The sequence below is a fragment of the Gossypium hirsutum genome, chromosome D09 (assembly GCF_007990345.1).
Source record: "Gossypium hirsutum isolate 1008001.06 chromosome D09, Gossypium_hirsutum_v2.1, whole genome shotgun sequence".
In the NCBI taxonomy this organism is placed as follows: domain Eukaryota; kingdom Viridiplantae; phylum Streptophyta; class Magnoliopsida; order Malvales; family Malvaceae; genus Gossypium; species Gossypium hirsutum.
In genome coordinates this window covers 53,717,452-53,742,079 of record NC_053445.1, presented here as the reverse complement: position 1 = coordinate 53,742,079, position 24,628 = coordinate 53,717,452, and the positions used below count along the sequence as shown (strand labels likewise).

General features: G+C 31.6%; 3 protein-coding genes, 1 long non-coding RNA gene and 1 other non-coding gene across 11 annotated transcripts; 2 read left to right on the top strand and 3 right to left on the bottom strand.

The window, feature by feature from the left end:
* Nucleotides 1-1,723: 1,723 nt before the first annotated feature.
* Nucleotides 1,724-2,268, bottom strand: LOC107931435 (monothiol glutaredoxin-S10). Its single transcript, XM_016863309.2, has one exon. It carries the CDS (start codon nucleotides 2,191-2,193, stop codon nucleotides 1,885-1,887), a length of 309 nt encoding a protein of 102 aa, XP_016718798.1. The 5' UTR covers nucleotides 2,194-2,268; the 3' UTR covers nucleotides 1,724-1,884.
* A 6,844-nt stretch (nucleotides 2,269-9,112) lies between these two features.
* Nucleotides 9,113-14,009, top strand: LOC107931515 (acyl-CoA-binding domain-containing protein 6). 4 transcript variants are annotated; one of them, XM_016863424.2, is made up of 16 exons: nucleotides 9,113-9,280; nucleotides 9,555-9,635; nucleotides 9,777-9,858; nucleotides 9,939-10,079; nucleotides 10,169-10,351; nucleotides 10,565-10,631; nucleotides 10,725-10,789; nucleotides 10,865-11,004; nucleotides 11,098-11,224; nucleotides 11,309-11,423; nucleotides 11,850-11,938; nucleotides 12,096-12,179; nucleotides 12,257-12,577; nucleotides 13,037-13,552; nucleotides 13,622-13,681; nucleotides 13,768-14,009. In XM_016863424.2, the coding sequence occupies exons 5-16, from the start codon at nucleotides 10,196-10,198 to the stop codon at nucleotides 13,846-13,848; spliced, it is 1,821 nt and encodes a 606-aa protein (XP_016718913.2). In that variant the 5' UTR covers nucleotides 9,113-9,280; nucleotides 9,555-9,635; nucleotides 9,777-9,858; nucleotides 9,939-10,079; nucleotides 10,169-10,195; the 3' UTR covers nucleotides 13,849-14,009. The 4 variants fall into 4 exon arrangements, with proteins under 4 accessions (XP_016718913.2, XP_040957380.1, XP_016718914.2 ...); XM_041101446.1 differs by having other exon boundaries at nucleotides 9,116-9,280; nucleotides 10,728-10,789; XM_016863425.2 differs by having other exon boundaries at nucleotides 9,266-9,403.
* A 579-nt stretch (nucleotides 14,010-14,588) lies between these two features.
* LOC121221559 (small nucleolar RNA snoR104) lies at nucleotides 14,589-14,700 on the bottom strand. Its single transcript, XR_005918949.1, has one exon. It is a non-coding gene; the product is annotated as a small nucleolar RNA snoR104 (small nucleolar RNA).
* On the bottom strand, nucleotides 14,647-15,758 carry LOC121221056 (uncharacterized). Its single transcript, XR_005918345.1, has 2 exons — nucleotides 15,496-15,758; nucleotides 14,647-14,933 (listed from the first exon to the last, which is right to left on the bottom strand). It is a non-coding gene; the product is annotated as an uncharacterized lncRNA (long non-coding RNA).
* A 4,730-nt stretch (nucleotides 15,759-20,488) lies between these two features.
* LOC107931381 (serine/threonine-protein kinase-like protein ACR4) lies at nucleotides 20,489-22,996 on the top strand. Of its 4 annotated transcripts, XM_016863259.2 has the most exons (7): nucleotides 20,619-21,101; nucleotides 21,244-21,400; nucleotides 21,471-21,703; nucleotides 21,787-21,913; nucleotides 21,989-22,244; nucleotides 22,322-22,457; nucleotides 22,547-22,996. In XM_016863259.2, exons 2-7 carry the CDS (start codon nucleotides 21,253-21,255, stop codon nucleotides 22,796-22,798), a joined length of 1,152 nt encoding a protein of 383 aa, XP_016718748.1. In that variant the 5' UTR covers nucleotides 20,619-21,101; nucleotides 21,244-21,252; the 3' UTR covers nucleotides 22,799-22,996. The 4 variants fall into 4 exon arrangements, with proteins under 4 accessions (XP_040957378.1, XP_040957379.1, XP_040957377.1 ...); XM_041101444.1 differs by lacking the exon at nucleotides 20,619-21,101 and adding an exon at nucleotides 20,489-20,507 and having other exon boundaries at nucleotides 21,787-22,244; XM_041101445.1 differs by having other exon boundaries at nucleotides 20,541-21,400.
* Nucleotides 22,997-24,628: the final 1,632 nt, after the last annotated feature.

Below are 24,628 nucleotides of genomic sequence, written 5' to 3'. Positions count from 1 at the left end.
TTCACACAATATTTCAATCAATCAGTAACTAATAAAAATTTATAAAATTAAACTATTTCACTTCGGATTTGTGGTTACGAAACCACTATTCCGATTAGGCCCTATTTCGGGCTATCACAGGAGGACTAAATCCATAGACCCAAGAAGATGTATTGAAATTGAAACGGAACAATTAATAACTGAAGGCCTCATCACATTGATGAACTGCTTTTTGTGGATGTATACCCCCAAAGTAGAAAATTCTCAAAATAGTGGCTATAGTTTTCCGTGTTTACTTTTTTATCCTTTTGTCATCAAAGATTGACATAAAATGAATGTCTGACGACACTCTAAATATATGAAACGATAAACTAAAAGCATTGAGCATAGATACCAATGCCCCTTTGAGTTTCATAGCTAAATATAAGAACCTTTCCCATGTACGTATACATATATACGAGGATGTATAGCCAGGAATTTGGTAGTGAAGGAACCGAAATAAAATTATAGGCCAAAATTAAAAATTTTATTTTAAAAAAAGCTTAAAAGGAAGTATTAATAATTTTTAGGGACTAAAATTGTTATTACTCCATTTAATCAAGGGAGTCGTGACCGCTGCCTCCCTCCATGGTACAATCCTGCGTATATGTGATTGGTTTTTGATGAATTGTCCAAATTTAAAATTTCTAAAATTTTCAAAATTCTCATTAGAAATTAAATGATATAATAATTAAAAAAGGGGGGGGGGCTAGTGATGATATATACATGTAATTTGAAAAAAGAGATTAATTAAATTTAGGTTGACAATGAGATTCTACCATAATCTGAATGAATTGACAAAGAGACTTTATAAAGGCATGACGTTGGTGAGCAATATTCTCCACATGGGGATGGGCACACATAATGCTGGAAAATGGAATTAATATGTTTTGTTTGCAATTGCTTTGATTGATTTGGAAAAGAAGAAGAACCTAAACCCAAAGTGATGATAATAAAAGGAAATCTTTTGTGTTTTGAGTGCTAATAACTTTCACTTAAAACACTTAATTTGGAATTTAATTAAATTAATATATCACTGTAAAACCAAATGAGGAAATGATTCCATTGCCATACCTTCAAGAATTTTGATTTCTTGATTCCTAAAATATATGCATTGATGGAACAACACTTTAACAAGAATATAATTCAAGCAAACAATCGGGATTTTATTTATAAAAAATGGAATATATGCATATAAATGACATATATATTTGTCTCCACTGCTACAAAAAACGTAATATAGAAACTAAAATCCCAATTTCTCTTACCATTTTATAGAATGGAATCTTGATCCATGACTACAAAATGTGGTGTAATTGTAACTTTATAAAAGAAAGGGTTACTATATTCTTTAGTTCTTGAATTGTCAATTAGTTTATTTTAGCACTTGAATTTGATAATTTCTTTTATTTTGGCCCCTAAACTCGGATTCTATCTAAATTTGATGACGTGGCATGATTTTGGAGATGGTGTCATCAAACCTTCACATTTGTCAAGTTCAGGAATCAAAATGAACTTAGTCGCCAAGTTCAAGAATTAAACGTTATATTAATCTTTTTTATGGAGGTAAATATAACTTTTGTAGATTGAAATTGAAAAGCTTGACCGTAAATCCTCTCATCCAACTATTTTCGATTTGATACCAGTCACAAGGATTATAACAACTTGAAGAATTATTGGGTAAAAAAAAGTCAAAAGCTTTGACTTTCAAGAGTAAACTCCAATGAAGTTCAAATTTCAAAGCATAAAATATACACGTACATATATATATATATATAAAGATACATTAGGCTCTATAGATTTATTTTCAATACAAATTAAAAGCCGGGCTACATGCTGTGGGGGAAATTGTAACTCTTTTAAAATTTAAAGCCAAATAGCACCGGCATTTTTTAGCAAGTTCTTCAAGGAACCATTGAGGTGAAGGGTCATGATAGTGTTAGCTGACCCGATGAACCTACCACCGATGAACACGGCTGGGACCGATGGGTTGCAGCCGAGCCTCATCAGAGCCCATTCCATTTCCTTGCCTCTGGCGTCCTCGTCAAGCTCGTATATAGCTGGACTCACCCCTTGCTCGTAGAACAATCTCTTGATTGCATGGCACATGCAACATGAACTCTTGCTGAAGATCACCACTGCCTTCTGTGACGCCAATTTTGCTACCCGATCCATCGATCCGATATATTTTTTCAAGTTGAAGTCTATGTTTCGGAGCAAATGCTACTTAATTTGTTACTATATGCTTTGGCTTTGTGATAGATGTAAAGCTTTGATGAACTTATATATGTATATATATAGGGAAATTTAGGGTATTGATGAAATAGGAAAATACATTATAATATTGGAAAAGTAAATGAAAATAATGAATAAAAAATAAGAAAAGTGAAGGTTCCTTTGAGATTATTTGGATGGATGCCACCTCCCAAAATCACCCTTTTGATTTGATATTGACTTGTGTGGTATTCTTCAAACTATTTAACTAGATAGTTGTCGCTTAGAATCTACCAAAAATTCAATATATATGTGTTAATATAATTTTTAGTCTTTAAAATTAGCAATTTGGTCCACTTTAATATCTATATATTTTTGTGTCTACTTTGGTATTTGAATTTGGATTCTATCAAGATTTGATGAACTAACACTTTAAAATTATGTCATGTCATTAAATTTTTACATTTACCAATTTTAATAACTCTAAACCCCAAAAAAATTACAAATACTAAAATAAACTTTTTTTTCTTTATAATAATTGGAGACTAGAGATGAAATTGCTTGGAATTGAATCCAAATTCTCCGCACTTATTACTAAAATAGACCTAATTGACAAATTTAGGAATAAAAGTTAATTTAACCCCTCTCTCTATCCATATAAGCCATTGCATGGTGGAAAATGATAGGGTATATGGCAAGCAATGAGAATTGATATGTGACTAACATTTTTCTCTTGTACGGTCCATGCTGTCATTTTTTTTTAGAAAGAAAATTCCCCATTGGTTTTTCATGTGACTGTGGGGTTGGGGAGGTGGGGAATGTCAACTTTGGATAGGATAGTGACACACACATACATATATAGATGCCGATGATATATATAGACACAGACATCTAGGAAAATTTGCATTAGAATTAAGTTATTTTCGTTATAAAATCCGAACAACAGCTCAATTGAATCATATAATTGCTTTTAAAGATGTGACATTTAAATTTTCTTTGATAAATGTTCATATCCGAGCATCTATGACTCGTTTTCTTATCTTGATAGTGAAAGTAGCATATAAATTTTGACTTGTTAAATTCTATGTTCTAAATTTATTCATTTGGAGATATGACCGAAAAAAGATTAAGATAAAACTCAGGCTTTAACATGAGTAAGTCTAACAGGTACATAATTTATTAGAAGCTAACAATTTTTAAAGGTTTTGTATTTTTGGAGGTTGGAAAATACTTTTGAGTCTTAAAATAACAAGTTTCAATTAAGTCCTCTTATAAATAGATAAATTAATATATAGCGAAAGAAATATTTTTAATTCAATCCTCTTATAACTAAAGAAAATATAAATTAATATATAGTAAAATTATATTTTAACTCCTAAAAATAAAAAAAAATATATTAATCCTTACAAAATGATAAAATTATAAATTAATACACAATAACTTATATTTTAATCTATAAAACCCTGGCTAAAAAAATTTGTAGATTCACCACAATACTAAAAATCACTTTAGAATATAATTAACAGTCCAATCATCTTATATTATGTAAATGCTATATATCTTTATTCCCAAAGCTTTATCAAATTGTTGGAGATGAAACGATGTCACTAGAGCCTACAAAGTGCAAAAGGACACATTAATTAGCTCTTTTGTCCTTTGTTCCAACTCAAACAATTTACTACACTAAACCACATTATTAATTTAAATTTAAATAAACTCAACTCTAAAATTATAAAAATATTAAAAAACTCAATAAGTTAAAAAGTACTTACTTCAATGTGACATTGAAAATACACCAAAAAATACTCAAAAATTCATTCCCACAAATATTTATAATTTACTCCCTCTTTTTTCTTTTTTCTTTTAATTTCGTCCCTATCTTTAACATTCTAAATAAGATGTTAAAAGAATAACTAATATAATTTTGAGAATCATATAACCAATCTTAAAAGGAAAATATTTTTGGAATAAATTTACAACGAATAAAGCACGTGAAGATTTTGCAACTCTAAAGGATATATTGATACTCCTACCTAATATTATATATTATATATTATTGTTTGTTTGTTTGGTAATAAATTGAAAGGCCTCAAACAAATTTGGTAGAATATTTTCTTTCTTTCTTTTTCCTACTTTTGGGGTTTTGGATGGAGAAGTATTCCTTATCTATAAAAAATAATTAGCATGATAAAAAAATTTATAAACAAATAATAAAAATTAAAATCAAATCATCATATGTATTATGCTAGTAAGAAAATGTAGTTGATAATACGATTACTAATTAAAATAATAATAAAATAAACATCATATACAATTTTATATATCTAATTGTTTGAGTTTTTGACTAAGTTCATCGTCATTTGAATTTGAATCTGTATCATTAAGATTATCAAAATCTCTTTCTTCCATATACTCTTCAACTTATGGATCATCTCAAATCCACGTACGAATGAATATGAATCTATGAAATATGTAACATGTTAGTATGATCGATCTAACATTGCCTTTTTATACTATACTAAGGTGATATAATTAATATGAGAAATATTTATTTAGAATAACAAAACAAATGCCTTCTCAACCACATTTTCGAAGTCTTGAATGTCTCAAATTAAAAGAGTTCATGAGTTGCCTCTGATGCTTGTGTTTAGCTCTATTCGCTTAAATGGTATCATTCCCCACAATAAGATGTAAGAAAACATTTTGTTTTTGTATAATTAACATCTACCATATAATATTTGGGTTCACAAATAAACTTGATTTAGAGAAATAATTATTTTAGGTTATATGTAAATTAAGTCAAAATAATATAAAATTTATAATATATAACCTGTATGAATAAGTTTTTATAAATTGTCTAATAACATTCCTAACATTTCTTATAAATAATATAAATTTTTTTGTCATAACTTTAGAAAGTTGTGTGTGTGTTTTACAAACGAGTTATGATAAAAAAACTATAACATTTTTTTTTACAAATAAGCATATTATTATTTTTAGTATATAGCATAGACACATAAATAGTTTATACCATGCTTATTGACCATAACTTTTTATAAATAAATATATTATAACACTTTTATAATGTGTAAATCACTATAAACTTTTTTACCATAAATTTTAAAAAATAAGATTTAAATAATATTTTTGTTGTTATAACGTTATAGAATACACATAAGTTATTTTTATAAGATGATTTTTTAAGATTTATAATATAATAAATCATTGGTCATAACCATCCCAAACATTCATATGTGTTCATGCTTATGATATAAAATTTTATAGCTTAAACTTGTATAAAAAATAAATATTTAAAATTAAATTTAGGTGTAATTCCCCATGTAATTCCTCCAATTCTCGCTTCCCTTTAAGTATTAAAAAAGATTAGAGTGCTCTAATTACACACAATTTAGTGAGATCCACTAATTATAATGGTTGCCTAAACACGTCACCATATTCTTTCTTTTGTCCCGTAAAGTTTGACATTATTTTGCCGTACTTGTCTTTTTAGCTATGTATGCACATTTATGAAAATATTCTCCATACATACACTTGCATAGCATACATACATACAACTTATTTGGTACCATATATGCTAAGTTACGTATGAGGGAGGGTATATATATAGGTAAAGTAAACAGAACGACCCTACAAAAAAAGCAAATGGCTCTTGGCTTTCCTATTGAGTCGATTACGAGATTGGATTCATAAATTTGAGATATATGTCGGATTTAAAAAATATTTAGGGTTTTAAATTAATTTTTTTGATATTTAAGAAAATAGGTCGATTTTAGAGAGAGAAATAAAAAACATATTCTACTGAATATGTTTTTAGTTGAAATGATTGAAAGTGCACTCTATAGGACGCGTTTTCAGTTCTCTCTCTAAAATCAACTTATTTCCCTAAATATCGAAAATATCAACCTAGAATCCTATTTTTTTTAAATTCGAGATATAAATATTAAATTTACCCTTCTCTCAATCTTCTAGGGTTTGCTATTTATTTATTTGGTTTTAAGTTATAGTATTAATCTATGACATGAAAATAACATGTCGTAACTCATAAAAGTGTCTACATATTTATTATAATAAATAATTATAATTGAGTTGGTATCATCTAGACTTGTTCATGGGTCAAATAGTCCACTCGATTCAATAAGTTAAGTCAGACTTGAATTGAGTTTGGACAAGTATTTTTATTTATTGGGTTGGCTTGTCTCATCCTGAATTCAATTTAAAAAATCAAAAATATTTTTTAAATTTAATTATAAAAATATGCAAAATATTAATATGAAAATTAATTTTAATATTTTATTAATTTTTAAACTGTAAAACGAGGTTTTTGGGTGGTTAAAAATGAACCTAGACTTAGAATTTTTTTCTAGAAACAGGTCGTGGCCTGACTTGACTCAACCCCAAACAAGTCTAGTGCCATCAATCAATTGAATCCAAATTTAATTAAAAAATTGTATTTTTTTAGAAAGTAAGTTAAATTATTATGAATTTTTTTCCCTTTTTATATTTTATAGATAAAGAAAGATTTGAACAAAAAACACCATTCATATTAAAACTTTAATTTTACCATTACAACCAAAGCATCAGTTGCATTTTATATGAAATTGTAACAAATATATTTGTTATTTTTATACCCTTCTACCAAGAAGAACACGTGGCAAGCCCAAAATATATCGTTGACGTTGTATTGACCCTTTAAGCACAACCATCCGATCCACTTCAAGTAGAACCCACCGCCATGTGTTTAACGGTGAACGCTATCTTAATGTAAACACACTTCTAAGACAATAAGGAGTCTATTTAAGCATAATTATCTCCTAATGATAGAATTTCATAATATGTGTTCATGATTATCCATTACATTTAACATGATTAAACGCTTATCTAGCCAATATCATACCGGTAGACAATAGGACTTTTCTTATAAATATTTTGGAAAACTATGGACAAGGGATTTACCCTTGAGCACCCTAAAGTTACTCTAAACATTTATCTTTTTCATCTACATATTCTCTTGTTTTTATTTTAATGAATCGAATTTTGTTACATCACCTTATTCTCCTCCCTTTATCAACAATTATATACATATATTTCACTCATGCTATGAATGTACTATAAATATAATATGGTATAAAACTGGTTTTGCATCATATCATCAGATTCTGTGTTAATAAATAATTTACAACATTTCCTTTTTCGAAAGCCACTAAATTTAACGGTAAACTATTACACATGATAAGAAAGAGTTTAATCAATAATTTTCTAAATTAAAAACTCAATTGAATCTAAAACAAATAGAGAATAGGTTGAAAATAACTTAATTTTTTTAAAATTATGAGTTTAAAATGGGTTTATTATTATTATTTCAGATGGGCTCAAAATTCACATGAGAAAAAGAAAAGCAAGAAGAGTGGGATTAGGGGATATAAAGGCTCAGGTACGACGCTTGGCCCAATAGGTCAAGTCTGAGTTGGATTGGACTTAAATAAGTATTTTCATATTGAATCGATTTTGACTTACTTTTAATTTAATTTAAATAATAAAAAATATTTTAAATTTAATTTTAAAATATTATTTGTATAAAAATATATTTAATATTTTATTAACTTGATCCAACTTAGCCTATCAATCAAATCCTAAATTCAGTTGAAAATTTATCAAAAAAAGTAATCTTTTAGAGGAAACAAAACATATTATTTATAATAAAATTTGAATTAACAATATAATGTATATCAAACTTTTAATTTTACCAAATTTTGTATGAAATTTTAATAAATATATTTATATATATTTTCATTCCCCATTATAAATCCAATATCGTATCATATATTAATAAATAATTTACAGCATGTTTTTCAGGATTTAAGTTTAATCAATTGAATAAGAAAAAGACACGTGTGGTGGGAGAAATTCGGATCCACTGTTACATGCAGCCGCAAGTTCCGAGACAAAGCCAGTCCTTGTAATGAATTCCACTTACGACACACAAAATTAGGGCTAATTGTAGAAACGTCCTCAAATTATAATCTATATTCCAAACTGGTCCCGAACCTCAAATTCTCTAATTAAGCACTCCAAGTATTAGAATTGTACCCATCAAATCTTTCTGTTACCCTAACTATTAACTTGAGCATTAAATATCAACTCAAATTTAACATAGAATATATTAAAAATACATAAATCAAATTATAAATAAGTGTGTATTTATTGCACAAACATCTTGAATCTAACATAACAAAAAACAAAATAAAGAAGGTATCAATGTGCATATTATTTTTGTTCTAATGCTGAAACATACCATAATCATTATGTTTTGATGTACCATTTTTTGATTAATTGATTTTTTAAATATTTTCACACATATTTTTATAATCTAATTTTTAGTTTTTTAATAATACTATATTATATATACATATAAATATATCATAATTGCATCTATACAAATAAACATGTGAATATATACAAATATATCACAGTTATATCTATATAAATATGTGTGTAAATATAAGCTTGTTTTTAGCAAATCTTATTCGAGCTGTCTATACAGTAATTGCACATGTGTTTTAATTACACCCGAAACACCTAAATTCATGATCAAGCATGACTGATATGGTACAAGCATTTTATCTATAAAAAATACATTTTAAAAATTTAAAGACTAATTTGAAAATTCAACAATAGTTTAAGGCTATCTAATGAAATTAAACCCATAAAATTATATGTGGCAAAGGAAGAAGGGGTCAACTTTTCCATGATATTTCTCACTCTTCTTCTGTCACTCTCAAGTGTCAAAAAACCAGTCTACTGTGCCATAGTTTACAAATTCACCACACTTTTCCATTCCATTTGAAGCTAAAAAAATCTATAACTCAATCCATTTAAATTTATCTATAGAAAATAAGCCATATACATGTTAATTAAAAAAAAACCCAAATGTTTAACAAATTATTTAGTTTAATCAGTATTAAAGATTCTCTTTGTTTATTTTCATAGTTTACAATCTCTTTCTCTTTCATCACACTACTTGCAGAAGGTACAGCTCATCTCCTCAAAAAACCCAGTTCCATAATTGAAAACCTTCAAAACTAATATTTTAAAATTTTTCTTTTTTTCCTCTGTTTTCTCAACTACCCCATCTCAAAGTTCATTGTTAAAGGTCAAACCTTTTGGTTTCAGTTGTCAATCCTTTGGTTTCAGTTTAAGCTTTAAATCCATGGCTCTGGCTATTAGGCTTTTTTGGGGTTTATTTTTCAGCTGTTTTATTTGATGATAATGTAGCTTCATTTGTTTCTGTGTGGACATTTTAGGGTTAAAGTGATCTCCTTTTAAAAAGGGTCTGCTCAAATGAAAATGTTTAGCTTTTCTCGTAGACGTATGAAGCTTAACAGGTCAGTTTCTTCTTCTTCTTCTTCTTCTTCTTCTTTACGTCAATGAAGAAAAATGTAAGAAATTGAGGGACTTGGTATATAAATATGCAAACTTTGCTTTATATTTCTATACCTTATGTGGTGCATTGATGTGTTTTTTAGAGTGAAAAAGGTATAACTTTCAGAATCTGTTCATGGAACTAGAAGCCCTATAAGACCATCCAAAAGAAACAACAATACAATTGTAAGGCATTTTTTTATTTGATACTTGGTTTTGTTTTTAATGGGAAATTTGTTAAATTAAACCCTTCAAACTTGTTTCAGGTGGAATCAGCTTTGCCTGCTGGTACTAGTCATTGTAATGATTTTGATCCTTCGACTGCCCCCGAGATTAATTCGTCGGGGAATTCCGAGAACTGGATGGTGTTATCGGTTGCTGGCTAAAAACCCGTGCCACGGTTTAATGTAATACATTGTTGCTTTTTTCGGTTTTTCTGATTGCTTTGTATGTTAGGTGTTATGATTGACAAGTCAAAAACTTGTTCTTTGTGTAGCACGCAGCCGCTGTAGTCGGGAATAGGATGATAGTGGTCGGGGGTGAATCCGGGAATGGATTGTTAGATGATGTGCAGGTTCTTAATTTCGATAATTTTTCTTGGACCTCAGCATCATCGAAGCTTTACTTGTCACCGAGCAGTTTTCCATTGAAGATTCCTTCGTGCAAAGGCCATTGTCTGGTACAATATTATTTGTGATGTAGTCCATTTTTTCCCGATATCGTGTATGTATATTGTGTACATTGGATTAGGCATGTCTAGGATGAGGTCAATAGCATTCTCATGCCAATGCCGTGTTTCCCAACTGGACTAAGTATTTTCCGTTTGATTTCGATGAATTTTTTTGTGTTACTTTATCTTATCATCAGGCTGGTTTCTTGTTTCGTTACGCAGGTTTCGTGGGGGAAAAAGGCCCTTCTTGTTGGAGGCCGAACCGACCCCGGGAACGACCGAGTTTCAGGTTCGAAATTATATTCTTTTTTGGTCTGCTATTATCGTTTTTTTTTGGGGGTACATGATGCAATATGTTTTCTGTTCATAATTTATGGTTTAGCAGTATGGGCATTTGATACAGAGACGGAATGTTGGTCGGTTATGGAAGCTAAAGGAGAAATTCCGGTACTTTTTGTTGACTCGTCAAATGCCAAATTATCTGTAAAGTAGCACTCTAATAAACATATTTGTTGCTTCCAGGTTGCACGAAGTGGTCACACTGTGGTCAAGACAAACTCAGTTTTAATCCTTTTTGGGGGTGAAACTGCTAAAAAGAAGAAACTTAATGACCTACATATGTTTGATTTGAAGTCCTTGACGTGGCTCACTCTTCAATGCACGTGCGTAGCAGCTCTAAGATTTTCCGATATTGTTTTCTAATTATAAACCCCTCCGAACTTGATGTCAGAGAAATATGGATCTTATCTATGCAGGGGAACAAGACCGTCTCCGAGATCCAATCATGTGGCAACTCTTTATGATGATAAAACTCTTTTCATATTTGGTGGAGCATCGAAGTCGAGGACACTGAATGACATGTACTCGCTTGACTTTGAAACGGTTTGTAAAAGCTTTTATAGCTTTCTTGCCATGTTTTATGGTCTGATTGTGATGCTTACTATTGTTGTTCTTCGTAATTTTTAGATGGTTTGGTCGAGAATAAAGGTACGTGGTTTTCATCTGTCACCGCGAGCTGGTTGCTGTGGAGTTCTGTGTGGAACAAAATGGTACATAGCTGGGGGCGGAAGTAGGAAAAAAAGTATGCCTCGTACAGGAAAGCATGGAATTATAAACTTCGATGAAAAAAAGCATCATACACGGATTTGGCGACCTATTTTTATAGTATATTTTGAAATGGTTTGAACTATTATTGTTTCGTATTAGGGGAGAGTAATCGGCCTGTTCAGTCAGTACAGTATAAAGAACCAAAAAGCTGGCTTTAACCAACCAACCCATACTTTAGCCGAACAGATGACTGAAGGCTATTAATTAAGCCGGTCGGAAACCGACTTTTATTCACCCTTATTTTGCATTAAAGCTAATTATTACCATCTTCCTGTTCCCTTTTTACATGCTGAGCATATGCCTCATACCGTGTACAAATCTAGCAATTCATTTTATTGTTTTACGTGTTGCTCTCTGCATTCATTTTAACTTCTCTTATTTGATTCTGAAATGTTTACAGGACATACAGAGACCTTCATCTACGATATTTTGAAGTCTGAGTGGTCCATGGCCATTGCATCACTTCCATCTTCGATCACCACTAACAAGGTCAACAACATGCTTAATTATACATGATGTAAATTATACATATAGCCGGAAAGTTTGCAAACTTGACCAGTAGAGACTATCATCCGGTTTTTCCGGTTGGTCATCGATTTAAGCTGTGTTGAATTTTTGTTTGAGCACAACGGGGTTGTTCTTGCAGGGGTTTAACCTAGTACTTATGCAGCACAAGGATAAGGATTTTCTTGTTGTGTTCGCTGGATGCCGGAAAGAGCCATCTAATCAGGTTGAAGTTTGAATTTGTATGCTCAGGATGATTAGATAGTGTTCAAATTGTAATCCCTTCATTGTTTTTTTACACAGGTTGAAGTGCTGATCATAGAGAAAAACGAATCATCCATGGGTCGGCAATATAATCCTGGTAAATGTGCCGGAAAACGTTCAGCTAGCCAACCTGTTATTAATGCTTTGTCGCACCATTCAGTTGATTCTGCTGTTAGACAAAATCTAGCCTCTGTAATTGACCATGGTTCTGGTAGAAGATCATTGTCGGATTTGTCACTTGCGGATCAAAATCCTCTTTCCGGAAATGTCTCATTACGAAAACAATTTCATAACAAGGAAGAATACAACACGAGTGTTAGAATAACAAAGAGTTCAGAGGACTTAAGTTCCATTCTGCAGGTAATTATAAAAGTTTCACTTAGTTAATTATTGCCTTCAATAGGTAAAAGTACCATGGAGGTTTCTGCACTATGAGTTAGATTGCATTTTGTCCTCTCTATCAAAAAATGGCCAAATTAGTCATTGTACATTAGATCTAAGAACAAATTGATCATTCTGTTAAAAATTTCGTTCATTTTTACTGTTAAAAACTAAACTTTGTATGTCAACATGTGGTATACGTGGCGCGCCACGTGTCATGGTCTTGTTATTCCACCAGTCACGTCAATTTTTAATAGTACAAATAGATGAAAGTTTTAACAAAAAGGATGAATCTGCTCTTTGATCCAAGGTATAGGAACTAATTTACCTATTTTTTTGTGTAGAGGAGACAATACAATCTGATTCCTAGTAGAGGGACCTCCATGATACTTTTACCGCTTTTAATATGATTAACATTTGCGGTTTTGTGGGTTTTAGGCAACAGAACAAAAAACAAATCAAACTGATACAGGAGTTGAGGTTAATGCTCCAGGGACCAAAATCCGTTCAGATGAATCATTCCTATATGAATGTGAAAATTCAAACCCTCGGGTCGAAGGGATCACAAGCATTCCTGTTGGTAACGATAATTTTGTATTTCCGGAAGTGGAAGGTAAAGCAGGAGCGCTATCAGCTCCTTCAAGCATATACTACGAGATGAGAATGGCTGCCCTAAGTAGAAGAAACGGAATTTTGGAAGTACAATTGGGAGCTGCAATGGCAAGCCGAGACACCATTGAGAGAAATTTAGCTTCGGCTTTGAAGAGCAAAGAGGAGATGGAGAAAAGACTAGCAGACACAGTGAAAGAGATGGATTTGCTAAAAGAAAAACTAGCTGGTATAGAACTTGCACAAGAAGAGGCCAACAACATATCTAACATAGTTCACTCGGATAATGTAAGACTCGAACATGACGTGGCTTTCCTTAAAGCAGTTCTAGATGATACTCAAAAGGTAATTATCAATTCTTCGTAAAAACTGAAAGTGTTTTCGAAGAGTACCTGATTTGAAACTTTGTTATAGGAGCTGCACTCGACTAGAGGAGTCCTTGCAGGGGAGAGGGCCAGAGCATTCCAACTACAGGTATGTATGGCTTGTGTTGCTTTGGAGATAACTGTATGTCGAATTCTAATGAATAGCTTTCTTCATTAACGACTCAATTGTTGTAGGTAGAAGTTTTCCACCTCAAGCAAAGACTGCAATCTATGGAGAACCGAGCACCAACTCCAAGGAAACCGTTCAATGTATAGTGTTAGACTGAAACCGAATAGTTACAGCCATCTCATATGCAAGATGTGTATATATGGTAGGAGGAACAGTTCGAATAAACAACTGCTTAGTGCTAGGATGCAGTCGGAAGAAATGCTTTTGTGATGAATTCCATTACTTCAATTTTATTTTTAAAAATCTATCTACGTTGTTTTTGTCTAAAGGTGATTTTGGTAAAAATATAAAGGACGTCTCAGTACTAGGTGTAAAATAGTATTTTGCTCCTAGTTTAAAAATGAATAAATTAATCTTTGTATATTATATCTAAAAGCAAATTAGCCCTTTATGTTATAATTTATTTCTATAATTAAAAATTGGCATGGTTGATAGAATAATTAAACAGTGATAAGTAATGTGTTATGTGATGTGTATCTTATGTTGATATACATGGACCAATTTTTTAACAAAATGATCAATTTATTCTTTAATTTAATGTATATGGATTAATTTGTCTATTTTTTGAGTAGAGGGAATAAAATGCAATTTAACTTTTAATATAAAGGTCTCTATGATACTTTTACCGATTATCCTTCTTGGATAAGATTTTCCTTGGCCACAGTGGGGCCGTGTTTACAAGCCAGGAAGTTGGCCGGTTTAATCCTCACCATATCCCATATTTCGTCCCTCACGTCCTCGATGCACATGCCATAGTCGCGGCCTCGGTGATGGATTCTTTTATAAATAAATCAGTAATCCGAGTCGTAAAACTATGGTTCATCATTCATGTCTCTGGAGATGTGAGACCTGCAGAAACTTGCTCTCAAGTACTACAAGCAGGAAACATTAGAATTTTCTATAGGAAGATTATTTAAACGTCATATCTTTTTGATGCTTCCCTTCTTAGCTTCCGTGTTTCGATATACGTTCGATAACTCGAGGAAGGAAAAAGAACTCAACTCTTAGCAACAGGTCGAAGCACATAATAAACAAAAACCAGGGACCATAATAATAAAAATAAAACATCAATTTGATGACTATATGAAAAAGGATGGTATCTCTTGAAGATGTATTCATCAATAATGCACCTTAAGTAGTTTCCATTAATCCCTGGAGACAGTTGCTTTTCCTGCAGGGAATACTATCACTAACAACATATCGGAAATACCACCATAACTGGTTACCATTGATATCATAACAACTCTATGATGGTAAAATAAAATTTATTATTACATCATCATTTCAACCAAAAATGCAAATGCAAACAAGTCTTGGAAGGTAAACTTAAATGGAAACTTTTAAAGAGTTCCATAATCATTTTGTAATTTTTTGAAATTTAATGACTTAATCTAAACTTTTTAATAACCTTGGGTGTAATTTAGATAAGCATGAACCAAGAATTTATAACTCAAATAAAGATCTAATGCATTCTTAATCTCTGCTAATCGAATTCATAATCTCAGCTTTAACCAAAAAGCTTCCACGTCCAAATGAAATTTTAAGCATCAATTAAACATGTTTCAGTAAGAAAGACCCACAATTTATCAAAATTAACAAAAAAAGTTTAAACACAATAAGCTTACATTTTCAGTGAAATAGAGAAACTTTGAATGCATTGATAAAAATTATAAAAAGGATAGAATTGTGGAAGTGTTATAAGGCAATGAAGATCAGAGGGGCGAGAAAAGTACTCATTAGAGCTTCGGATCCAAGTCCGGCACCGGTTCCAATGTACCGAGGAAGGTTCTGGGGCCCAAAGCATCGACGAAGCTGGCGGGATCTTCCGTTGAGTGGCGGCCTTATGGCCATCGCCGTCACTGGATCCACCGTACATGGCCGAGTTACACCGAGTCAACTCACACCGGTTCGATTTTCAATCTAATTGTCCAACTCCACGGTTTTTCTGATATCTGAAAAAACAAATTACTTTGAAAGCTAAAAAAAAAAAGGTAAACTACAAAAATAGTCACTTTTGTTTGACTTAGATTACATATTAGTCACTTATATTTGAAATGTTACGTTTTAGTCACTTACGTTATTGTTTTGTTACGAAATGGTCACTCCACTGTTAAGCTTTATTACCTCCCTAACAGTGATCCTACGTGGCAGTCCAAATGGGTTTTAAATGCCAAATTGGATTTCCTACGTGGTAGTCCAAATTAAATTTATTTAATTAAAAACCTATTTTTATCCTAGCAACTAGACATCTAAGTTGGCATTTAAAACCCATTTAGACTACCATGTAGGACTGTCGTTAAGGAGGTAACGGAGTTTAACGGTAGAGTGACCACTTCGTAACAAAATAATAACATAAGTGACTAAAACATAACATTTCAAATATAAGTGACTAATATGTAATTTAAGGCAAACAAAAGTGACCATTTTTGTAGTTTACCAAAAAAAAAAACAAAACGCTTCCCTCCTTTTTTTAGGGTTAATTTAACAAATATCCCCCAAACTATTGTCATATTTTAAATTATTTTATGTGAGCTCCTAAAATATCAGTATTATATCAAGCTGGTCTTACTCTAGCTTACCCGTAAATTTAAACATCAAATATCACTTTGTTTCTATATGAAGTATTTTTAAAACACGTGGATCAAATTGATAGTTTAGATCTGACATGTTAAAAAAAACAATTTCATTAATTTAAGAGAGTTGTTCAATGTTTTAAAAATCGAATCAATGGTCAAATTGATCAGACCACTGATTCTTGGCTCGATCATCAGTCCAACAACAATTAATTAATTAATTAAAAAGTTCATAAAAATTAATAACAAATTAAAAAAAAACTATAAACCAGTTTAATCGTTGTTTTTTGTCCCAAATTTTAGTTTTTTACTAGTTCCAAACGTTCACTTAGAGGTCGGTTCAATCCCTTGTCCAAATCAGTATATTGACCAGTTCTCGATCCAACCGAATGATCATATTAGGTTCCAAAACACTAGTGTTATTGTTTTTTTTCTTTGATAAGATTTTTTAATATGTCATATTCAAACAATTCATATAGCGTGCAGGCTTTAATGCTCCAAATTCATAATAAAATTGATAAAAAAAAATTCAATTATTATAATTGTTGGGATCGACCCGATTAAGCAATAAGTAAAAAAAAATAGCGGAATAAATTGAGAAATTGAACACACAAATTTAACGTGGAAAAATCCCTCCAAAGAGAATAAAAAAACTACGGGCAAATATAATTTTACTATAATGGCAAAAGAATGAAGAGTACAAAATATGGCGATAAAAATTAAACCCAAAAAATTCGAAAACAAAGAATCCTCAAAACGTAAACACAAAATTTTCTAAATGTGTTATGAGTTCTAATATCTAATGTGTGTATTTTCTAATGTTGTAAAAGAGCCTATTTATAGGCTAAAATTCATAGGTCAAACAATAATAAAATAATCTAGATTGAAACAAATAAACAGAGTTTAACTAAAAGATTATTTCTCAAATTTGACTGAAATATGAGTCGTACTCAACAAATCTCCACCTTGACTCATATTTCCACAATGTCATCTTTGCCAAAGCCCACCACGGGCCTATCTTGAACCATGCAGGGAATTAATTGAATCGAATTTGTGTTTAGAAACTAGAAGACTTCTAGCCTTCGACTTGTACACTGCCAAATTAAAACTAACCCGAATCTGATTTTCATGAACACAGTGCCTTAACTTTTCAAAACCTGCATCCAAAAGAGAATCTCTCTTCAACGAAACTGTCATACCTTCTTCTCTCCTATGACCAAGTTGCCTCCATTCCAAACAAGTTGACTTCGACTCCATAACGGACGAGGGACGTCCGATTTCACCGGTCACTGTAGAACTTTCCAGAATATAAAGACTGCTGGTTCTTTTACTTTTTAACAAAACGAGAGCTCCACGAGATACTTTAATGTCACTCGACTCGATGTTAATTCTGCATCCTTTCAAGTTTAAAATACTAAAGGAGATGAAATTCTTTCGTAAATCAAGTACGTACCTGACATCTGAGAGTGTCCTAATCGTCCCATCGTGTATCCTAATTTTAACAGTACCAATATCAATTACTTTACTAGATGAATCGTTTCTCATGCGCATAACTCTACCTTCAACCGAACTGTATGTGAAGAACCATTCTCTATTGGGACATATGTGGAAAGAACATCCCGAATCTAGGATCCACTTGAGCATGAGCTTGGAGTTATCGCTCGTTGACACTAACAAGAAATCATCACCGCTTTCATCGGTCAAATTAGCACCAGCTACATCTTCCTCGTTACTCTCAGCAGCTCTTTTATTTCACAATTTATAACAATCTACTTTGACGTGACCTAACTTTTTACAATAGTGACACATTTTGTCTCGTTTCTTTGATGCTACCAAAACAGAAGCTTGCCTATCTGCCTTACTATCCAAATCAAACTCATTGTCAAGTTTGTCTCTACTCAACAAATGACCCTTCACATCTTCGAACGAGAGTTTGTCTCTACCATAAATCAAGGTCTCCCTGAAAGACTTGTATGAAGGGGGTAAAAAGCACAATAACGGCATAGTCTGATCTTCATCGTTAATATGAACCTCAATGTTCTTTAAATCATTTAAAAGAGTAATAAATTGACTGATGTGATCTCTAATAAGCTCACATTTGTTCATGCGAAACGTAAATAGACGTTGTTTCAACACTAAACGGTTAGCTAAAGACTTAGTCGCATAAAGAGTTTCTAACCTTTTCCACAATGCGGATGAGGTCTTTTCCATCAATACCTCCTGCAATACCGTATTCGCGAGGTACGATTAGATTGCAGACAAGGCCTTTTCATCAAGCTCTTCCCATTCTATTTGATTTAGATTCTCAGGCTTTTTCTCGGTAACAACCTTTTTCAAGCCGGTTTGAACTAGAATTGTCATAATCCGAACTTGTCACAAATTGAAATTTGTCTCACCATCGAACTTCTCAATTTCAAACCTTGTTGCTACCATCTCTGAATAGGCTGATCTATGAAAATTAAATTAGCTCTGATACCACTTGTTGGGATCGACCCGATTAGGCAACAAGTAAAAAAAATAGCAAAATAAATTGAGAAATTGAACATACAAATTTAATGTGAAAAAGCCCCTCCAAAGAGAATAAAAATTCACGGGCAAAGATAATTTTAATATAATGGCAAAAGAACGAATAATACAAAAGATAAAGATAAAAACTAAACCCTAAAAACCCGAAAATAAAGAACCTTCAAAATGTAAATACAAAATTCTCTAAATGTATTATGAGTTTTAATCTCTAATGGGCGTATTTTCTAAGATTCTAAAAGAACTTATTTATAGGCTAAATTCATAAGTCAAATAATAATAATATAATCTAGATTGAAACAAATAAACATAATTTAACTAAAAAATTATTTTTCAAATTTGACGAAAATAGGAGTCATACTCAACAATAATATTAATATTTTAAAAATATTAAAATTAAAAAATTTAAACTATAATTTTAAATATTCAATTAAATATTTTTTTCGGTTGAATATTGACAATGGTATTATTGGTAAATCCTATTGAGATGAAATGATATGATGTACCATTTTTACATGAAACAAAACTGGATGGCAAAGATATTTTTCAAGCTGAGGTGGATTGAAAGCTCCATTTTCTTCTTCCATTTTTTTATTATTATGAATTCGATTCACTGTTTTTTTTTTAATTTTTTAAATATTTTTGTTATAAGTTTTGCTTATATCAAGTCTCTTTTTCACACAAGTTCTAAAATTATCTATAGTCCATCCCCAACTTATAAATAGGAAGATAAAACGTTTCAGCGTAATCGAACTCACATTCTCCTACATTAGTAATAATGCCCATGTTAATTGAGTTAAAACTCAATTGGTGATTTCACTGGTGATTTCACTGTTAAAAATTATGTGAAAATTTAATTAGTTATATTTAATTAATATTAAATTTATAATAAATTAAATGTTTAGCATTTTTTTTAAATTCACATATTTAATAATAAATAATAATGTTATCAATTTAGACTAATTTTGAAAAAAAGAATCAATTAAATTTATTAACAATATTATAAAAGAAAAATTTGCTAAATTAAAATAAAACTTAAATTAGGCATTTTGAAAATACTAATAACAAAATTCATATAATTGAGGTTGGGTCAATTGAATTAAAAGAAAAATGATTTAACTAATTAACTTGATAATTTAATTTATTAGTTTATTGATTATTTAACATTGATTAATTTAATTAGTTAAATTCATTGACCATTCCAGATAGACCTATAATGATAAACACATGACATCTCCCAACTAAAACACTTCTCCCTCTTTACTTACCTTGTTCGACTTTCACTCAACACTCTTTCGTCTCTGTTCATCTTAGGTCACCTAGCTTAGTGGCTCTCTGCCTTGTACTAAATGAGTTGAGCCATCCATCCTCACCGTCTATTTTGCCTTGTCTCAAAATACCATCAACAATGTGGATATATAATTAATGTGTCTTTCATAAATGTTAAAATTTCTTTCAGAATCATCCTTATATCTTCTGATACCCCAATGTTGAAGAAATTAAAAGGAAAAGAAAAGAGAATGTACTGGCATGGAAACTGAGGAACCTGTAATACTTGCAGTGGCAAACTGGCATTTGTCTTGTTTTTTTTCCCGCAGCTGTCAATGACCACATTTTTGCAGTATAGTCCCATCCCCACTCTATATTAGGTACCCCCTCTTCCCTTTCCACATCATAAAAAAGCAAAATGGAAACTTAAGAGCTAATTCAGGAAATAAAAAAGCACTTCATTTTTTGATTCCCTGATCATTACCTTTTCTTTTTCATCCCTTCAATAATTATGTCTTCACCAGTATCCCTCAAATTAAAAACCCATTTTTTACACGATACATGTTCATGTATGTATTCATGTCGTGTTCAGTCCGTATTATGTTTGTACACACCCCTCCCATGCGAGGCATTAATAATTTTTCTTTTAACTTCCTTGATGAGTTCCAAAGCTTTATTATCACCATTTCTTTTTCATGAAATGGAAGTTCTAGGCATAGACCAGATATTCTTGTTTCAGCTATTTGCAATTTATTTATACATATATATACCTATATATATAGGGTTTATTTCTATTTCCTTTGTCACTATGATGAGATGCTTAAAAACATCATTGGACAAATATTTGGATTATATTTCAGATTTTTTCAGTTTCTCCCTCAACCAGTTTGGCTTCTGAATGTTGTTTTGTTTATACTAAAAGTACACTATATAATATAGTCACAAGGACCACCTTCATGTCTGGTTCTTTACAGGTAATAAAAAAATGTTTTTAAAAACTAGTCCTTCAACTTCACAATTCTATGATTTGGATTTATTCGGCATCTTGTTGTACACATTTTGGTGAACTATGTATTAGTTAAATGCTTCCATTGATGGTTCAATGATCAAGTCCAGTGACAGAACATGGTGAAGGTTGCAACTATTGTTGGTGGAGCTGCAGGAACACTTGCTTTAATGGCTGTAATAATGGGATTCTTTTGGTTTTTCAAGTCATGTAAGAGTTTTTCGAATAGAGCTTCGGAGACCGGCTCGTCGGATCCTTCGGCATTAAGTAAGATTCTTTCACTGAAACAGAGAAGTTTTTATAGTACTTCATGGTTTACTAACTATGAATGTTGCAGCGGAGTGGAATCGAGGAGTTGGACCGAGTTCATCGGCCGGTCCGTCTTTATATGGACCACAAGGAGCAAGGGAGTTCATGTTGGAAGAGCTAGAGCAAGCTACCAAACAATTTGCTGAGAGTAGTCTCATTGGATACGGAAGTTTCGGCTTGGTTTATAAAGGTTTGCTTCGTGACGTTGTCGTTGCTATCAAAAGACATCCCGGTATTCCCCGACCAGAATTCGTTGCAGGGGTATTATAATTTTATAACATGTTCTGATCACTTTATATATAGTTCATGTGCATTATGTTTCTAATAGCTCGGAACTCGAACAGGTAATGTATTTGTCCGAGATTCAACACCGAAACTTGGTTACTCTTTTAGGCTATTGTCAAGAAGGTGGTTCCCAAATGTTGGTATATGAATATTTACCCAATGGTAGCATGTGCAATCACCTATATGGTAATGGTTCATTAAACAAAATAGATTCATTGCATGACACCATGGCATTAACTTTTCGTGTTTTTGTTTCGGCAGATACCGGACGAGAGGCTCCGACTCGTCTTGAGTTCAAGGAGAGGTTATCGATTGCTCTAGGGGCAGCTAGAGGTTTATGCCATTTACATGGCCTGAAACCCCCTTTGATACACAAGAATTTCAAAACGGGTAACGTGTTGGTCGACGAGGACTTCATAGCTAAAGTTGCAGATGCGGGGGTATCGATGTTACTCGAAAAGATAGAAGAAGCCAGTCCATCTTACACGTCTAGTGTAAATGTTTTCCAAGATCCAGAGTAATCCCGAACTCTTATCGATACTCATTTTCATTTTAAAAGAAACAACCTTAAACTGATGCTTGGGTTTTTGTCAGGGTGGAAGTATTAGGGAGTTTCACCGAAACTAGCGATGTGTATAGCTTCGGGGCGTTTCTTTTAGAGCTTATAACCGGACAGGATGAGGCAATGCATATCAATTACATGGGATCCAATGAGAGCTTAATTCAATGGGTAAGTACATGAACTATAAGATTACCATACCCGTATCAAACATACACCTGGCACGCTCGATGTAACATAGTTGAACTGTTCTTTTTAAGGTACAATCAAGGCTGAGTTGCAATGACTTTGTGGACCATAGACTAGTTGGAAGCTTCACCATGGCTGGTATTAAGGATATGATCAAGTTGGCATTGAAATGCATGAGTTTTCCCGGGGAAAGGCGGCCAGATATGAACACCGTTTCGATTGAACTCGAACGGATCCGTGAAAACGAGATGGAAATGACAACAGTAAAAGGTGAAGGTACTGCAAAAATCGCTCTAGGTAGTGAGCTATTTGCTTCAAAATAAGGATCCATCCCAATGTAGTTTTATTAAAGCTTGGGGCCAAAGCTTAGGATAAAAAATGAAGTGTTTATAAAGTAGGGGTAGTGAAGCTGCTATCATAAATTAATGGAAATGTGTATATTTATTTTATGGGATTTTATTGATAAATATTAATGTATCATACAGCTTATTAACAGCCATGCAGATTAGAAGATTTTCGGAGATTGGCATGTGTACTCTGTGTATAAAAAAGTATTATAGACATATTTATACTAAAAATCATATTGCATTTTATTTTTTCTATTCAAAAAATTGGTAAATTAATCCCTATACGTTAGATGAATGACCAAACCGGCTCTTCTGTTAAAAATTTCATCTATTTTTACTATTAAAACCTGGTCTTTGCACATCAACATGAGATATACTTGACATACTATGTGTCATTATTTGGTTATTTTATCAGTCATGTCAATTTTTAACAGTACAAATGAATGAAATTTTAACAAAAACGATCAATTTACTCTTTGATCTAATGTATAATGACTAATTTATCTATTTTTTAACTAAAATGAATAAAATGTAATTTAATTCCTAATACAATGTTTCTACTATGCTTTTACGCACTTTCATCACATCTACTAAGCCTCTGGGTCCTCTAAAATGAAAAATTACTCTTTAAACCTCTCTATAATTTATAAAACTATAAATTAATACATAGTAAAATTATAGTTTAACCCTTAAAAATATATATTTTTTAATTTAATCCTTTTTTTTTTTTGTAAAAGTTACTACAATGTACCTTTTAAATCTTGCAAACAGATGGCTGGCAAAAGGTATAGAAACTGTGTTCGGGAGAAACCATTTCCCTTCTCCAAAACCTTTTCCGACAGCGACCATCACATCAACCATCATCGATGGTGACGAGGGAGGACAACGATAATGACAAGCCCTTCCCAACCACCCACCCACACATATCATTTCATTCTTTAAGCAAATGAGGGACCGTTCAGATCCTTCAAATCCGTTTTCAGGCCATGATTTTGAAGTGACTCTACGCCTGAATCCATAGGGTGAAATCCTTGCAGCCTACATTACATTATTTATCAATTAATTCACTACATTCCTCTACGTCTGTTTGATTGAAGGAATTGATTTTCCGGAAAATTATTTCCAACTTTTCTAGCGTTTGATTGGCGAAAAACATTTTCCATTTGGAAAATGAACACCAAAACAAGGGAAAATGGGTTACATTTTAGGGAAAATATCTTATCCTTCCAATTTCCATAAGACATTTTCCGTGCTCTCTTCTCTATCGCCTCCTTCATTCCTTCCTTCGTTTCTGGTAGAAAATTGCTTCTGTTTATCGATTTTCCAGTAACTTGTTTTTTTAATTATTCAATACTTATTTTTTTAACACAATTACAAATAATTTATTTGATATTAATTTTTTTCAATTTATAACGATTAATTTTGTAGCTTAATAATTGAGTATTATTATAAATAAATCATTGCAATATATGTAAAAATAATTTAAAATATAAAAATTTATTAATATATATCAATATATGTAAAAACAATTTTTTCGAAAAATATTTCTAGGAAATCTGCCAAACAGCCGAAAATATTTTACACAGATTCAATCAAACAGTAGAAAATATTTTCCAGTAAATCATTTTACAGAAAAGTAAAACATTTTCCCGAAATCATTTTACGGAAAATATTTTACTGGCAATCAAACAGACCCTTAATGTTCAACTTGATCATCAAATCAAATGGTGTTATGTAACTCGATGAATATTTGATATGTATGCTCTAGTAAGAAAACATAAGTACTTAATTGGGAAAAGAAAAACC

Excerpts from the sequence above, each read along its gene's own strand:
- LOC107931435 (XM_016863309.2), bottom strand. The coding sequence starts at position 2,193 with ATGGATCGGGTAGCAAAATTGGCGTCACAGAAGGCAGTGGTGATCTTC.
- LOC107931515 (XM_016863424.2), top strand. The coding sequence starts at position 10,196 with ATGATAGTGGTCGGGGGTGAATCCGGGAATGGATTGTTAGATGATGTG. Across the intron at positions 11,225-11,308 it reads ACTCGCTTGACTTTGAAACG|ATGGTTTGGTCGAGAATAAA; the intron begins GTTTGTAAAAGC and ends CGTAATTTTTAG. Across the intron at positions 11,424-11,849 it reads GGGCGGAAGTAGGAAAAAAA|GACATACAGAGACCTTCATC; the intron begins GTATGCCTCGTA and ends AAATGTTTACAG.
- LOC107931381 (XM_041101444.1), top strand. The coding sequence starts at position 21,253 with ATGGTGAAGGTTGCAACTATTGTTGGTGGAGCTGCAGGAACACTTGCT. Across the intron at positions 22,245-22,321 it reads AATGTTTTCCAAGATCCAGA|GGTGGAAGTATTAGGGAGTT; the intron begins GTAATCCCGAAC and ends GGTTTTTGTCAG. Across the intron at positions 22,458-22,546 it reads ATGAGAGCTTAATTCAATGG|GTACAATCAAGGCTGAGTTG; the intron begins GTAAGTACATGA and ends GTTCTTTTTAAG.